Source organism: Strongylocentrotus purpuratus, unplaced genomic scaffold (assembly GCF_000002235.5).
Source record: "Strongylocentrotus purpuratus isolate Spur 01 unplaced genomic scaffold, Spur_5.0 spur5_scaffold_21, whole genome shotgun sequence".
Lineage (NCBI taxonomy): Eukaryota > Metazoa > Echinodermata > Echinoidea > Camarodonta > Strongylocentrotidae > Strongylocentrotus > Strongylocentrotus purpuratus.
Window position 1 is genome coordinate 20867645 of NW_022145607.1, and position 17493 is coordinate 20885137.

Here is a 17493-nt window from a genome sequence, read left to right on the forward strand (position 1 = left end):
ATCCCTGTATTTAAAATTGTGTCACCATACTATTAAAAACTAAATTTTTCATTCATATGATTTTGGTTCAAACATTGCTTAATAGTCCATTTTTACTGCTGCATGCCAAAATTTCTCTAGGCTTTTTTTTTTGTAACATGGAATATGCCACTAAATACTGGTCTTTTTAAAATAGTTCCCAGTTGTCATAAATACAAATGAAAAATGCAATATGGCTTTGTCATGGATTTTACTTCAGTTCTGCTCTGTTAAGTATGTTGTCTATTTTAATGAAATTTTGTCCATGATATATATTGATATAATATTTTAATGCTCTGCAAACAGGTGCTGAAATAGTATGTAAAGGTAGAATATCCGAGTCAAGACATTCAAAATGGACAAGTACTTACTTTTTAATTCACTCTTGCCAGCAGCGGTGACTGAGAAAAGCTTTGAGTTGCTAAGAATTGTATCTGCAATTTTGGGTTGCACATAATTGTCAGGTAGATCATCCTGCGTCTTCAGGTCCCAGCTAATGGTTACAAGAGGAATAGAATTTAAAGTTAAGGTTGGAATTCATGACAAAAATTTTAAGATGAAATAAAATGTTACAATCAACCAGATTATTCTAATTTGTGAATACATATAAAGCATGGTTAAATTTGTACCCAAAAAAAGGCGTACTCAAAAATTAGATTATAACCTATGATAGTTTAAAGGGGTGTAGCCTGGCAAATACTGGTCAACGCCATCTACATGTACAACTTCTTTAGGACAACTGCAAGTAAACGAATGGACTTGATAAATGGTCAGTGCGCGCTAGCTTTCGCGAAACAAACCAAAGGTCTCCTCACGCTTCGGTTTCGCTTATGTTGCACGCACGTGAATACTGCGGTCGCGTCATCCGTAGTCGTATTAAACCTGATTGGCCCCTAGTCACGCCATGGGAAAGACACCTAGTCTCATCATGCTACACCCCCTTTAATGCTCAAAGTTAATGCATCACAACAGTAACAAGACTGAAATTTATCATTCCTGAAAGATTCTTGCCACAAAGACAGCCGTCCTTAATTAAAGAGTGCCTCTAAGAGAGAGCATCTAATATACCTACCTCAATCTGCCGGAACTATCGACTGACCCATGTGTCATGACGTGTTGAATGATCTCATCGTCAGACTGGAATGCGATTGGTTCATCCTGGACGCCATCTTGGATCACATAACATGGCAGCTCCGAGGCTGAGTTGAGTATACTGATCATCTCCGTCATGTTGGGGGTTGCATTCGACGTCCCCTTCAGCGACTGTGCTACGTCTAATCACACAAGGAAATATAGTGTTGTCAACAAAGGCTTAAATAGCTACTCGATACAAAAACGACAACTGTATATATGAAAGAGACATGCTATAAGTTCATAGGAAATGTTGATGAAGTACTGTCAAAAGCTTATTTTGTGTTGTTGCAATTTAAACCATCGAATCATAGCAAATCGACCCAATCTTGCTGAAATAACATACTGTCAAAAGCACTGCAGAAAAATTGGTACATGGGACTACGCAAACATATGACACTTGATATGAGAAGGAATTAGAGCCATTCTTTTCCATGTGACAATGTTAATTATTTTCTTCCAGACAAAAATGTTTAAAAAACGAAAAACCTCACAAATAATAGTCCCCATTATCCAAATGCAACCTTCTCTTCGAGCCGTTGCTGACAGGGAACAGGGTGAAACAGGCACCAAGTCTAGTGGAATTGAGAGGACTAGGAAGTCGATGGGTTAACATCTTGAACACAAAACAAGAAACTAGATGGAACTTCGACTGCGCGTATTCGAAAGTGATGCCTCCGTCATAGAGCGATTTTAGAAACCAAAACGGAAGAAATTTTTCAAATTCTAGTTCAGTTGAAATCCATTAAAAGGTTCTCAGAATATCGTGATTACAAGCTATTTCTCATATACATGTATGACCCTTTGATCTTTGACCTCATGACCCCACATGCAAGATACATACATGTCTTGAGTTTGATGGTAATCCATCAATCGGTTCTAATGATAATGCAATCACAAGCTATTTTTGCATACATAATGAGCCCCATGACCTTTGACCTTGACCTCATGACCCCAAAATCTAACCAGTTCATTGCCTCAGCAAGATACATACATGTCCTGAGTTTCATGGTAATCTATCCATCTGTTCTAATGATAATGTGATCACAAGCTATTATTGCATACATAATGAGCCCTTTGACCTATGACCTCATGATCCCAAAATCTAATCAATTCATTGGCTCTGCAAGATACATACATGACCTAAGATTGGCAGGAATTCATCAATCGGTTCTTGAGATAACGCGATCACGAGAACGGGACGTACGTACAGACGTACGTATGGACGGACGGACAACCTGAAAACATAATGCCTCCGGCTACTTCGTAACGGAGGCATAAAGATGAGCACTTTAAAAATCCTACCAGACATGACTGTCTCCAGTCTGCTAATGTTGTTTTTAAGACTTCGTTCCATTTGACCGAGATGGTCGAGTCTGTCAGATTCGTTGGCGTTGAGCTCTTGGAGCAACATGGTTTCCCTGCAAAATACAAACAAAATCAACATCTAATACATAGTAGGGTATTTGTTAGAGAGCATCGTATTGGCTGAGAAGCTGTCACACGACTCTCGACAATTTGTTATATTTATGCACGATCGTGCTAGGCAACCACTTTTTTGCATGGTATTATCACGTACAAAAGTCAATTAGACTGCGCACCACTCCTCCTTGTGTATACACATTGTTTGCATTGTGTTAGCCGCCAACATGATTTACATAAAGGTCCTATGAAACTTATCGAGAGGGATGTCTCTATCAAAAATATTTAAAAAACAGAGGCATTAGTGAGATGTTTATTACATTTAGTACATATAAACGCTTCAATATGACATATACATGTATTCATAACCAAATTTAGAACCACTCTCATGCATATAATATTTCAAACTCAGCCTGTAGCCTCGGAGAAACATAACATTTCTCTGGGAAATTCTGAATTTGATTTTTCGTAGTCAATATGTAATATGGTTCATGTTTCAAAATCTTATAACACAGAGCTCAGTGAATATGCACAACTTTGCTGTGCGCAGTTGGCATTCATTTAACACATCAAACAAGGGAAACGCTCTCGGCGGTCTCGCCTGCATAACGCAATTCAATATGATAAACCAGAACGTCAATGACGTAGCGCTCATCCGCATCTCGCAACAACAAATATCCTAAATTTAATGTGGTACACTTTTGAACTGGTCAAAAAATAAAAATTTGATGCCCTGGAAGGGACATAATTTCATTTCATTTGCATAAAGTACCATAAATAATCAATGGAGCAAAATCTCACAATTCTGTGTAGAAGTTTAGTGTTCCAAATTTAGCTCTACCAGATAAGACAAACCAAATCAAAATCGGTCAACAAATGAGGGAGAATAAGCAATTTTTGTTATTTTTGGAATAAATTTGCATAAATTACCATTATTAATTAATGGAGAACAATTTCAAAATTTAGTGTAGAAGTTTAGTGTACCAAAGTTAGCTCTACCAGATAAAGCAAACCAAATCCAAATCGGTCGAGAAATGAAGGAGAAGAAGCATTTTTTGTGATTTCGAATAAATTTGCATAAATTAGCATAGATAATGAATTTCACGATTCTGTGTAGAAGTTTTAAACCCCCCTCCTAGCCCTATCATATGAAACAATCAGAATCAAAATCGGTTGAAAAATAACGAAGAAGAATCATTTTGAAAATCTTGATGTTGATGCCACAACAAAGTCCAAGTTTGTTGACCTTAAATGACATTTGACCTTAACTTAGTGACCTGAAATTCTACTCACATGATTGGGGAGACTTGATAACCCTATAGTCTAAGTTTCATTGACTAAGAACTTATACTTTCAAAATTATATCAAAAATTCAAAAACTTAACCTTAGGTTAAGTTTTCGATGATGATGCTACAACATAGTCCAAGTCTGTTGACCTGAAATGACCTTTGACCTTGACTTTGTGATCTGAAATTCTACTCACATGATTGGGGATACTTGATTACCCTATAGTCAAAGTTTCATTGACTAAGAACCTATACTTTAAAAATTATATCAAAAATTCAAAAACTTAACCTTAGGTTAAGTTTTTGATGTTGACGCCGTCGCCGTCGCCGTCGCCGTCACCGGAAAAGCGGCGCCTATGTCTCGCTTTTTGCTACACAGGCGAGACAAAAACTGCTGCGGCTTTCTCTGCAGGGGTTTACAGCACCATATCTTCACAAGCCTTTAGTGGTAATATGAGAACAGACCCAGACAAGAAGTCGTTGAATACCGGTATCACATGACATTACATTACCTCCTTTGCAGCATAGCATGTAGGTGTGAGAATCTCATTCTGATGGCATTCGCAGCTGGGCTGGACTCTCTCTTCACCTTGTTCATAGCCTTATCAACGTCCTGGCACAACAAATGGAAAGAAAATCTGTAAGCTCAGATCAAATAATAGACAATTCAAGTCTCATAAAATTTAGCATCTGTCAGACAGTGATGTTCTGCTTCAGAATTCACCTTTTATCGCATTTCATCCTACCATTTCCATTTAACTACCGGTATGTTAATTTTCTTTCATATACTAGATTTTTCATTATTTTAATAACTGTTCAAAAGGGAATCAACAACATAAATACTTTCTTTTAAAGGAAGCTTAGCAAAATACGTAACAAATGTAAAGAGTGGTAGTGGTAGTAGTGGTGGTAGTGGTAGTGGTAGTGGGGCAGTGGTAGTAGTAGTAGTAATAGTAGTAGTAGTACTTGTAGTACTAGTAGTAGTAGTAGTAGTAGTAGTAGTAGTAGTAGTAGTAGTAGTAGTAGTAGTAGGAGTATGAGTAGTAGGAGTAGTAGAAGTAGTAGAAGTAGTAGTAGTAGTAGTAGTAGTAGTACTGGTAGTACTAGTAGTAGTAGTAGTAGTAGTAGTAGTAGTAGTAGTAGTAGTAGTAGTAGTAGTAGTAGTAGCAGTTAGCAGCAGTAGACTTTATTGGATAAATTGTTTACAACATGGCTAATCGGCCACAAGGTCCAATTTGATGCGAGAAGATACAAAGCTCAAGAAAGGTGCATGGTATAACAGACTTTACAGCACCAGGAGCACAAATGTCAAGGATCAGTTTCTTACCACGTTGGAGTAATACAATTTCTTGAGGACATCCTTGGCTGTATCAAATGCAGGCTTCAGCAAGTCTTGCACTTCAACATTCTGTGAAAGACAAAGAAAAAGAATATCTTGTATCAAACTCTAAAATGCTATAACCATTGGTCTAACATTTTCAACTATTTCTCTTCATTTTTTTAACAGGGAGGGAATCCAAAGGAGATATTTATTCTACAGTTTTCTTCCAAACAGACAAACAATCTCGACTTCAGGAGGCGCGATAGCTCAGTTGGTAGAGCAGTGGTGACGTAATCAGGCGAACGCGTTCGAAACCAAGGCGATGCGCTAGTGCCCTGGTAAGGCATCAATCCTCATTACCAGGACTCTCGGAGAGGACCTAAAGCCCTCGGTCCTCTGTTTGCTTACTAACAAGCATTTATGCTTTTTTAGCAGTCAGGTAAAATAACCACCACTACTCTTCAATGTCATAATGTTTCCTTCCATGTCACTTCTCACCTACCTGTTGTGCAATGGGTATGATCGTATGACCTTTGTGATCTCCCGTCAGCCCGCAGTACGCACAGATAGGCTTGTCATCGTCTTTACAGTAGAACTCTCTTGGCATGTTGTCGTGCTCTTCACACCCATATACTCCTCTGCCAAAGAAAGAGAGAGAGAGATGAATTCCTGTAAATATTGCAAAATTTACAATATCAGTTTGACGCAAAAATACATTGAAGCAAAGTGAGGACGTTGATGACTTACAAGGCTGTGGTGAAACGTGTGTATTACTGCCATATATGGTACATTTATATCAACCATTCAAAAAGCTGCCTCAATCTCAGTACAGTATGATTCATTATAAATCAACTAAAATATGTAGTTTTTGTTGTTGTTCATGGAAAATCTTTGAATACTTGCTATTGGAAGGGCAAAATTTTCTTGTGCTGATCTTAGTATAATGTACAGGTATGTTCTTATTTTTTTTTAACCAGAGGTATTTTGAAGCTTTCAAGGGCTAAATCACTCATCGCTGCTGTGTATTTTTCCTCTGTTGCATGCAAGCATAATGGCACTTTGTCATAGAAATGTGTGCCTGTGAGAAAAAAAATAAAAAATTCTCAACCTGGAAATTGAAGCTTTCTAGGGCTTTAATGTAGGGCTGCTTTGTACTTTCCTCTGTTGCATGTAAGGATAATGGCACGTTATTCTAGAAATGATTGCCTGAAGAAAAAAACTTTATTTTTCTCAACCTGCAAATCATCAGAAACTACAGCTACAACTTACATCTGTATTTGGATCCTGTGGTGTGGGTTCTTGCTCTTGGAGTTGTTTTTGTGCAGCTTGCTCCAGCATTTTTCACAGAGGTCCTCGTCGCACTGCTCGCATCTACAGGAGGCTGTCTCCTGGCTGCATTCATCACACAGAGCTCGACCTCCTGAGCAAAAAAGACAGGAAAGGTTGCAAAGTGGGTGAAGTGAAGAGAGACAGACTATTAAAACAGGACGCAAAATTAAGAAAATAATCATGATAGCAAATAATAATAATGGGATTTACAAAGTAACAATTTTTTCAAAGAACATGGTATAAGACAAGTATTACCCCTAGCGTTTCGTGAAACGTTTATGAAACCAGTTCAACCTAGCATTACATGAATTTTCCTCCAAACAAGTACCCACCAGGGTCAAGGATGGCAATTCTATTGCAAGTCTTGCCTAAAGGTAATAATGCCATGACAGGGATTACCGTGACTTATCCAACAGACTAAAACAGCAAAAGGCCTTCTTCTTCTTCTTTGCTTTTTCTTTCCTTTTTCGACCTATTCTTCTCTTCGCTCTCCCCCCCCCCCCCCTTTCCTTCTTCTCCTCTTTCTTCCTCTTCTTCCTCCTCCTCCTCCTCCTCCCCCTCCTCCTCCTCCCCCCTCCTCCCTCTCCCCCTCCACCCTCTCCTCCTCCTCCTCCTCCTCCTCCTCCTCCTCCTCCTCCTCCTCCTCCTCCTTCTTCCCCTTCTCCTCCTTATTCTCCTTTTGAAAGAAATAGAGAGATAGTGCAGCTTTATTCTTCACTACTATAGCCTATAATGCGAACAATGCCAAATATCATTAACAAAATTAAAATAGAACTATATCAATGAAGATATATATTTACCTTTAAGTGCCTTTCCTTTAAATTCATCTCTGTCTTGCCTTGTCTGGAATTCAACTTTGTGTGCGCTAAAAACATTTTTATAAAAGGGGAGGGAGAGAGAGAAAAAGAGAGAGGGGAGAAGGAGTGGGATGGGGAGGAAAGGAAAGAGAGTGAGAGAGGGATGGAGAGAGAAAGAGAGAGAGAGAGAGAGAAAGAGAGGAGGCATGACAAGGAATAGAAAATAGACAAAATGAATACACATGTTCAGGCATACATTGTGATTCAACCTGAGAAACATCTTGGTACATGTAGCTTAGTTACCCATCTTAAAGTTGATACTCTAAGACAATCCCAAATACTGAGATAATTACATAAATAGAAAGCTTTTAACCCCGATAATAACACCAAATGGTGTCCACCCGACAAAACAAGTTTAGAATAATGAATTTATTCGAGTAAACTCTACCAAAATATCTAAGTCTGAAACCCGGAAGTGCACGTAGAGTCGGGCCTCTATCCGTGCCGTCACGAACGGGAGTCATGGGCTCAGTGAGAGTGAATGGCAGTGATATCCCTACGTAAATGCTATCCTGTCAGAGCTTAGATTTTTTGTTGTTAAGGAGTATATTTGATGGATTTTCTGTTTTCATTTGAATGAAGAATAACGAAGCAACATTTTCCAGTTGCTGATTTCTTTTTATATCCTCATATTCACCTATTTGGTAGAGATTTAAGACGAGTTTACTGCTTAGGAAATAAAGTTAAATCGTGCACTTATGAATAGGCGGATGCATTATATTGTCATGAGATGAATTAACATGAGCAGTTTTGTAAAACGAATAGGTCTAGAACTATGATAGTACTTATCATAGATGTGTGTGACTGCCTCAAAAAAGGATACAGTACCAGTTAAACATTTTATGTTGTAAAATATCAAACTTGAACGAGATCATGCAAGCGCGCTTCCTCTATAATATTTTGGCGAGTGATGCGGCTCTTGCATGAACGTTCGTGGAGCGAGCAGAATCGGGAGGTAAGACCAAGCCGCTGCTCTAGGCGCTGCTTGCTTGTGATGGAACGAACGTGCGCTAGTTATATGTTTATCGGCAATTGCAAGAGAATGAAAGCGACGTTGCCAGCTAAGAAAAACAACTAACAAAGACTTGCTCCTGACTACAGGTGTCAGAATTGGTAGATGAAGGATGTTCAGGGCCAAGGAAGGCGAAAGACATGGGAAAAAGGAAGAAGAAACCATCGGGAGATCGCTGTAGTGTATGGTAATGAACTGTGCATGGGTAGACAGCTACTGTTCACTCCGTGCCTGGGCCGATTTCAACACCAAAACAAAAATTACATGGTGAAAATATCGACTAATAGCACATCGTTGGCATGTATATGTCATAATTTTTAAAAGGGGAATTGATATTAATACTATGAAGTACTAGGGGAAGGTAAAGAATTGTACATAGAATTATGATTTATTAGACTTTTCAGCCTTTGAAACAAAAATATGCAGAAAATCGTATCACTCTGCACATGTTTGCTATGGAACATCCGGGTACGTGAATATACTCTCTCCCGGACGTGAGGTCATAAATAGTAGACCAGCGTCGTGACTGATTTTCTATGCAAAGAGAGGCGGATATTTTAGACATTTCAATTGAGGATTTCGAGTAGACAGAATTTTTTTGTGATATACTAAGTAATTGAAAAACTTAAAAATAACATATACTTGCCATAGGAAACAAATTAAGGGACATTTATTTGCTTAGAGTATCAACTTTAAGTTTCATTAGACAACTTGATGGAAATGTGACTGATTTAAAAAATATTAAAAAAATAAGAAAAATTAAACTTACCAAAGTTAATTTTCCAATAATGATATTTAAAAACATCTTTTCATATTGTTTTAGAAGATAAAAAGCTGCTTCAACGTATCACTGTTTAGATTTGAGTGTTATCATGTTCACAAATGAACGCTCTTTAATCGGCTTGCTGACACAGACAGCACCAGAACTTGGATAAACTTCTACAAATTTAAGGAATATCACTCAGTTGGATCCATTTAAATCCTAGCTGAAAAACTAATTTTCTTGAATGTGTGATCTAGGTTTTTATGACATTAATACAGTGATGTTCAAAGTTGCATCTAGAGACTATGTTGGTATTGTGTAAGCCTAGTATTGTGCGTTTACTATAAAGTAATGTACCGGTACTACTATTATTATTATTATTATTTTCAAAACTTTGAAGAAAAAAAAGCAAGCTGCCGATCAATCCTTTTCTCCAATTATCGGCAAAGATTAACATCATAATTTTTAAAGCAATGGACGGCATACTCACAAGAAATCTGGAGTTTTGTTGGTGTAAGTCCAAGCTGCTATGCCCAGTGCATAGAAATCAGGAGGGAGTTCTTTGAAGCTCACCTCACCTGCTGGTAAAGGAGTTGAAACCTGTACAGATAAAAGATGATGCAGACATAGAGTAAATGATGGAGATACATTTACCGGTAACATAGGTCACACTTGACCAAAGATACCATGATAACATTAATTGAAATCATGGACAGATCCCCATTTTTTATTTCAATTACAGTGTACCACTCACATGGAGGTAGACCTGGGCCCCCGTCTCATAAAGAGTTGAAATTAATTGCAACTAGATTTTAGGGCTAGGGGACTGCAAACTTGCGTTTGATTAGAGGACTTGCGATTGATTTTGATCAATCACAACTCTTTATATTAAAGATCCGGGGCAACTCAGGAAGCCACATTTATTCATTCATTTATTTTCCCTCTCATGGGGCTGAAGTTGGTATGCCCTCACAGCAGAAGCTGATTTAGGCAGTCAAACACCATTGGCAGAAGGTACACTGTATTTCAAAATGCAAATATCCTTTAATCCTCCCAAGATACTGTTAGGAAAGTTCAATGAATTTTAAAAAGGGGTGGGAAAATTTTCATTAAGAAACCTGAGGCTACTTAAAAATTGCTATGACTATGACCACCCCCTATCCCTTTTTTTTCCAGAATGAAGTAAGAAATATGGTGATGCTCACCTTACACTGTGGACAGGCCAGTTCATGCTTGAGATACTTGTAGATCTTGGCTAAACATGCCTGACAGAATGTGTGCCCACACTTGAGGATCAACGGCTGATGGGCCCCACCTGAAAAAGAGAACCATCAACATGACAAAAATCAAGAACGAAAGCAAGACTGGTTTGCAAAGGTCCTCTGACGAGATGAGAAGACAAGGTAAATTGATGAGATGACGTGTTGTTGGAACTCAGAACGTTGACTTGTTTGTGACAAGAAGACAAGATGACGAGTTGTTGAAACTCGGAAAGTCGACTTGTTTGGGACGCGATGACAAGACGACAGGTTGTTGGAACTCTGCAAGTCGACTTCTTGTCATTTAACCCGTCTTCCCGTCTTCTTATCTTGTCATCTTATCTTGTCATCTTGTTGGCACTTATAAGTTTCCACACTTCTGGGCTCCATTTATTTTTTTACTTTTTAAACTTTTTTTTCTTCACAAAACTAACTCCATGAAAGTCCTATCTTCGTCTGACAGATACAGAGATGTCATAAAGGTGACACACCATTTCACAAAGACCCTACTACCTAGATCCTGTCCTCAGTAAACCCTGTCATCTCGTCACCACTTTCATACAGAAGCTTTAAAGTGCCAACGAGATGACGAGATAGTTTAGGACTAGACAGGTTCTGTGACTCAGCTAGTCAACTCATAGGACATGATAAAGACGGATCGTTTGAACTCTACAATTCAACTTGTTTTGGAAGAGAAGATGAGACGACAATTTGTTGGAACTTGGCAATTTGACTTAGAAGATGAAGACGATTGTTTGAATATGGCAAAATTCACCTGTACTACTACTAGGCTATAAATTTGCATGAAACCTGGGGGGGGGGGGGGAGTTGTTACCCAAAAGTCATGTACAAAGTGCCCTCATCAGTAGGGGCGCTGGTCCGAGAATGAAGATTGCCTCTTATACACTGACTAATGCGTCCTAAAATATAAGAATCGTCAGCATTTTTGCAGATGTTTTTTTTTCTTTGGCCCTCTGCAGGTTTCGGGTTCCCGATCTGCGCGCTGGCAATGCGAAAAACGGATTCCGCGTCATAAAATACCCCCAGTTCACCGTCTACTTTTGTGGGTTGTCCGTCTTCCAAGGATTTTATCGCTCATAACGTGAAAGTCTCTGTACAAATTTAATGTAAAATGCATCAAGAAAATCATTGCAGAATCCGTTTTTCGCATCGCCAACGTGCGATCAGAAATCAGAATTGTCAGCGAAAATGGAGACAATCCTTATTTTTGCGGACGCGTCTGTCCGCCTTTACGAAGACGATCCTTGTTTGGGAGGACGATCCTTTATATTCCCGGACATGCGCCCCTACTGCTCACCCGTACTCCCCAATGTTAAGACAGCTTTTGACAGGGTGGTAAAAACCCTATCCCCTACCCTACTCCCGAGTCCAGGGCTTTGAGCAACTTTACCATGACAGGCATTAGTCATTACTGAAAATTGAAAAAGTAACAAGTATTGACTATTTTACTAATATCAACGTTTATCTGAAAAATTCTTCAAAAATAACAAGAAAATTGACACGAAACAGGTAATAAACATAACGACTTATTTGGACATTTAATGAATATTTACTTCATTTTGGGTATGTTTTAGTAGGATATCTCCACGCCGGAGTTACAGGTCAAATTTTTGATAGGTTTCTGAACAAGCGCCCTCTCCTGTACATGGGGCCTCCATTTAACGTCCTATTCGAGGGACGGAGTGTTTTCCACTTGACACAACCTGCGTCTATGAACAAGGGAAGGGGCACGTTAACACACAACACAGGCTTCGGTCATCCGCCTGGGTGGGAGTCGAACCCAGGATCTATGGTTCGACAGGCAGACGCTTTACCATGTTTACCTAGACTAGACTCTATGTGTAGACTATGTCCAACTCGCGCCTCCGGCCTCCTCTGTCGAGTAATGTAAGAATTTAATAGATTGAAGTTGAATTTCTAGGTTCCAACAACTTCTGTATAACTTATCTCTTAATCTCGTTGGCACTTTACTTAACAACAGTTAAAATTATTTGTCGAAATATAATTTAAGCTTCCATACTAAGTTAGACCTAAGTTAGACCTAGATCTAGTCTAGATTCTAGATCTATGTATGTTTATCAATATCATGCTTATCATGTAAGTAAGCATACGTGAAAGTCTATGCATGGGCACGGCATCATTCATACTCGATCCAAGTTTACCTTGCACATGGGGCCCCGCATAATCTCGGCGGCAGTTGGGACATCGTGGAGCTCGATACATTGTTGATAAAGTCTGTTCGAAACGATTTTCTAAAACTTAAGTTAGGTCATTCCATTTCCATTCAGGTTGCAAGTTCAGCTTCCAACACATGCGCCAGGTACCTATCGTCTGTCGAGTAGTCTCGTCGTCGCAGCATGCATGCAGACTAGATCGACGGTTAATACTAATATTACAGAGCGCAGCATATGACGTTCCCACTTTTTCAAGGAAAAGTGGCCCCTTCTACCTGAGATAAGTGCCCTTTTTATGAGTTCCATAGTCCTAATTATGAGTGCCCCTCACCACTTCTGATGTCCCTTTTCACCACTGATAAGTGCCCCTTTTATTTTGACACGTGCCTGCATGCGCGGCCCTTTTTCTAATTTTAATAAAAGGCCTACCTTTTTTTCCTTAGATCTATGTTAAGTGCATTTTTTCCTTCGACAAATGTCCCTTTCACATTCTCCGACATAATTGCCCTTTTTTCATCTCTGGTAAGTGCCCCTTCTCAAATGTAAGAATTCGAAGTGCCCCATATTTTCACCCTTGATAATTGCCTTCCGTTCTTTTTTTTAACACTTTTTTTTTAGTAAGTGTCCTTTTGCCTTCAGATAGGTGCTATCTTTTCCTTTCCCCATAACATTTCATTTGCCCCTAAATGAAGAGCTCACTACGCTCGCTCGCATTTATAGTTGATATAATTATGTTACGTAACACAGGTCTTTTGAGTCTTTCATGTTCGCATTACCACCTTATATTACAAATCTAAAAAGTAGGCCTATTCAGACTATTTTAATTATTTATTCATTTTTATTTACCACTTGTGTGATGGAACACGGGTCATCATCACGCGTGCTGTTTTCCATGGGGTTCATTTCAGCTTGAAACAAACTATGAAAAGATACAATCACAACAAATGAAATAGACAAACTAAAAAATCAATGATCATAATATGAAAGTTAAATCAGAAAATCAAAGAGGAACACACATATAGGAGTATAAAAAAATACAAAAATGACTTTAAACACCAGTGGCGTGAGTCGTCGAGTGCTGGGTGCTGAGTGCTGGGGGTAAGGAGTATTTTTTTTTTCCGAAAAAAATTCAAAAACCTCCCCCCCCCCCCCCCCCCCCCCCCCCCCCCCCCCCCCCCCCCCCCCCCCCACCTGCGTACGCGACTTTGGTCTACTAAAATTGTCTCTCATCTTATCAAATTTTTGCTTGTGAAAACATTAGTTCGCTACTATTTTTTCCTCTTCCTTCAATATCTTGTTCTATTCGGAATCATCATGGTCATGTAGTGTAGTTTCTATTAGTGAACCGGTTTGCTGTAGATTTCATAACAATAGCCAACATTTTCCAATAGCAAACCGGTTTTTTCTAGATTTCCCTCTGATAACAATAGCCAAAATTCGCGTAGCACAGTTTGGGTTGGGAGGTGGAAAAGGTATCGTCATTATTTTGCTGTTGTTCTCCTGAGCCAGAAGTGGAAATCAAGTGTGAGTCTGGAATATTTTTACCTGCGCCCTACTACAAAAGCAGCAAACCGATGACAAACAGTTTGTATTTCTGAGATCCAAGTCTTTATTGTAAGTTTGTTTAAACTTATTATCAATCATGCCTTGCATGTGTCTACAATTTTTGTTGATTTGGCGTATGTTTGGAAAAAATAAAGATAAATAAAATAAAATAAATTAAATATGTTAAAGTTATGTTCCACGAGAGTGTTTCAATATGATAATATTGATGATGCCAGTTTTAGCCCAGCCCAGCTACATATTTTGTGGAGTTATTTAAAGAGTGTTCATAAACTGTTGGATAACGGGCGTGGCTGGTCCAGAATATGTAATTAGGGTACAAGCTTGAAGAAACAAAACTAAAGTATTAACATGTAATAAAAAACGCATGTGTTTTTTTATAAGTAAGCAACCAGGGGACCGACGGCTTAAACTCCCCTCCGAGGGACTCGGTAATGATGATTTATTGTATTAACAAAGGGTACGAGCGGATCGACTTTTATTGGTTTCAAACCCGGGACCTCCCGGTTTGTACGAGTCCACTAAGACTGCTCTACCACTGAGCCATCGCGTATTACTCAAGCCATCGCGCCTCACTCAAGCCGTTTTCCCGTGATCACACTCTACACAAAACAAATCTTTAATGGTGCTTGCAATAAGCATAAACAAATTTCGCAATACTTCAAACAATAGTCGAGAGAGAGAGAGAGAGAGAGAGAGAGATAGAGAGGGAGGAGAAAAGAATTATCATTGATGAACAAGATGAACAAAATAACTTATGTTGTTTTGACTACAATTAAATTCAATATGTAATAGGTATATTATGCTATAAATAAATACGTTGTTTGATCACTGACTAAAAATCACGCAAAGGATCCACAATCATCTATGTAATTGAATTTTCACCAAGTCTGATTATCTTATTATAGATGCAGCGGGTATTTGAAATCAAAACGTTTCAAAAGAAAATGACGATTTTCAAGACTTAACACTGTCATAGCTATAAAACTTAATTGATTTAAGCAAATTAATCCATAGTGAATAAAGGCGGAAGGTAACTTTTTTGTTGATTCAACATGTTATAATGTTAAACTGGTCGTATGCTATCAAATTCTGATAAAGGTTGGTCCATGCATTGGCGTATTAAAAGAAAATCATTGTCATACTATACTTGAACAATCATGTTACTTCAAATCTGCCCAAAAAGGTTGAACGTTGGGCAAGACCCGAGCGGTATTGTCGGTGGCCTAATGCGTGTGTGTGTGTGTGTGTGTGCGTGTGCGTGTGCGTGCTCGCGCGTGTGTGCGTTTGTGTGTGTATGTGTGTGTGTATATCTCTCTCTTTCTCGAATCTTTACCTTTGCACTCAATTACCTATATTACAGTATAATATTGAAATTTGATAGCCAATGTTATAACAAAATTGAGAATTATCCTATTTGTTTGGATTTTAATTATTTGTTAAATCAAATTGAAATTCGATAATTTTGAATATAGGGGGATTAACAAACAAAAAACGACGATTCTCAAAATTTACACCTTAACTAAATTAAAATACGCAATTGAAACATTAAAGGCGGAAGGTAACACAAACTTTTTCTATACATTTAAAAACAAAATTAGCGGTCAATGTATATTTGTGATGTAAAACCAATTATCGCAACCTACCAAATTCTGACAAAAGTTGGTCCATGGGCCTATGCAAATTATAAGCATTTTCATACTTGAGAGGCGCAAGGCGCAGGATATAGACAACCAAATTCCTTCGTTGGTTTTTCGTGGCTTGTGATGTGCAATCATGGCACTTCACATTTGGCAAAAGTTTGTTCTATGGGTGAAACCAGAGTTATTCTGTTGGCACCCTATAACCCGGCCCCCCCCCCCCCCCCCACTCAGAGGTCGGAATGACCGCATGCGTGTTGCCAAAATGTCCGGTAAAGGGGTACTTTTCGTGCGACAAAGTCCGGCCCGAGAATTGTAAGAAAAGGGGTGTATTTGACTTTTCACCCGGAGATTTCTTTAAAAAGGGGGTGTTTTTCTTTTTTTCTCTCATCTCTTTGGACTCCTGAGAAATTATTCCGAATTTAGGGGGGTACATTGAGCATTTTTTCTGATTTAGGGGGGTCTCCAATGCAAAAAAAGCCCGCGAAAAGCCCGCGAAAGGGGGGTTCGGAAATGTTGGCAGTCCTCAGATAGGGGGTGCTTTCAAAAAGAGGGTACAAGCATATGCGTACCCTAAATAACACTGAGTGGGGGGGGGGGCCGGGCCCTATAATAAGTGTGGGGGAGGGGTGTGCGTGAGTGGTATGTGTGTGTTTGTCGGTACTCAACACCGTAATTTTCATTGGGCTCTTTCAAATTAGTCAATGAAGTATGTCGGCGTGCACATTGGTTTCCACATTCCAGGTCAGGTTTTCTTTTCATGTCTGTGTTTGTGTGTCTGTGTGAGGGTACATGAGAGGTATTTTGCGCGTGGGTTTGTGGAAAAAAAGAATTATATAGCCTTTATTGCCATAATTACGAACATAACATTTTCTCTTTTCTGAATCAAATAGTAGCTAACAGGATATAAAGACCCCTGAATCTCACATAGAAACAACTGGGACAGATACTTTGTAGGACCTCAAGCATCTAAACAGATTTAACATTGAGGATGGCCTTGTTGACATTTCGTTAATGTTTCTTCTTTAGATGCCATGATGGGGGGGGGGCAGCGATTCGTGTAAATATCATAGAAATGCTGTGCGATTATTTCAAACACGGATTTGGTGGCTTGACATTTCCTTTCTACCACCACAGAGTCATATGATGTTGGGGATACGCTAATTTTATAATTTCTCTACAAACCATCCTTTAGTTCCAAAACATACACAAAATATGATAATAGAAAATTGATAATAGAAAACATAAAAGAGGCTCTATACACACGGCGCTGAATTCCATGCAGCATGACTCATGATCATGATTCCGCAGTATTCATAAATAAATGGGATATGAACACCATAATTGGAAACAGATAATGCTTTGAATAATGGTTGCCATCGTATCCAATCCAGGGGCGTTTCTAGTGTGGCTCTTTGTTGACAGGGATAAAGGGAGTCGGTATATTGACGCTTCGAGTTTCAAAATAGTATTAAAAAATCCATAATCATCATCGGTCTCGATATACAAATTATGTTAAAAGTGTAAATCCTACTTATCTTTTCAGACTCACATCCAAACGACTGCTAGTGATCAGTGCTGGTAAGATACGTTCTGCCTCTGTCAAAGTGTTTGAAGAGATTATCCTTTAGCCTATAATATTCCACCATCACGTCATTCAAAGACGAGTGCGTTTTGATTATCCAACAAGACAAGT

General features: G+C 38.8%; 1 protein-coding gene across 1 annotated transcript in view; it reads right to left on the reverse strand.

Moving 5' to 3' along the window:
• Positions 1–12762, reverse strand: part of LOC100893107 (RING finger protein 17) — a 106784-nt gene extending 94022 nt beyond the window's left edge. The window contains exons 1-11 of the mRNA XM_030994230.1: positions 12583–12762; positions 10346–10455; positions 9631–9740; positions 7309–7373; positions 6449–6599; positions 5682–5817; positions 5186–5266; positions 4371–4471; positions 2455–2570; positions 1091–1292; positions 390–511 (exon numbers count right to left, since the gene is read on the reverse strand). Of these exons, the coding sequence (XP_030850090.1) occupies positions 390–511; positions 1091–1292; positions 2455–2570; positions 4371–4471; positions 5186–5266; positions 5682–5817; positions 6449–6599; positions 7309–7373; positions 9631–9740; positions 10346–10455; positions 12583–12643 (1255 nt within the window). The 5' untranslated portion in view covers positions 12644–12762. The remainder of the gene's footprint in view (positions 1–389; positions 512–1090; positions 1293–2454; positions 2571–4370; positions 4472–5185; positions 5267–5681; positions 5818–6448; positions 6600–7308; positions 7374–9630; positions 9741–10345; positions 10456–12582) is intronic.
• Positions 12763–17493: the final 4731 nt, after the last annotated feature.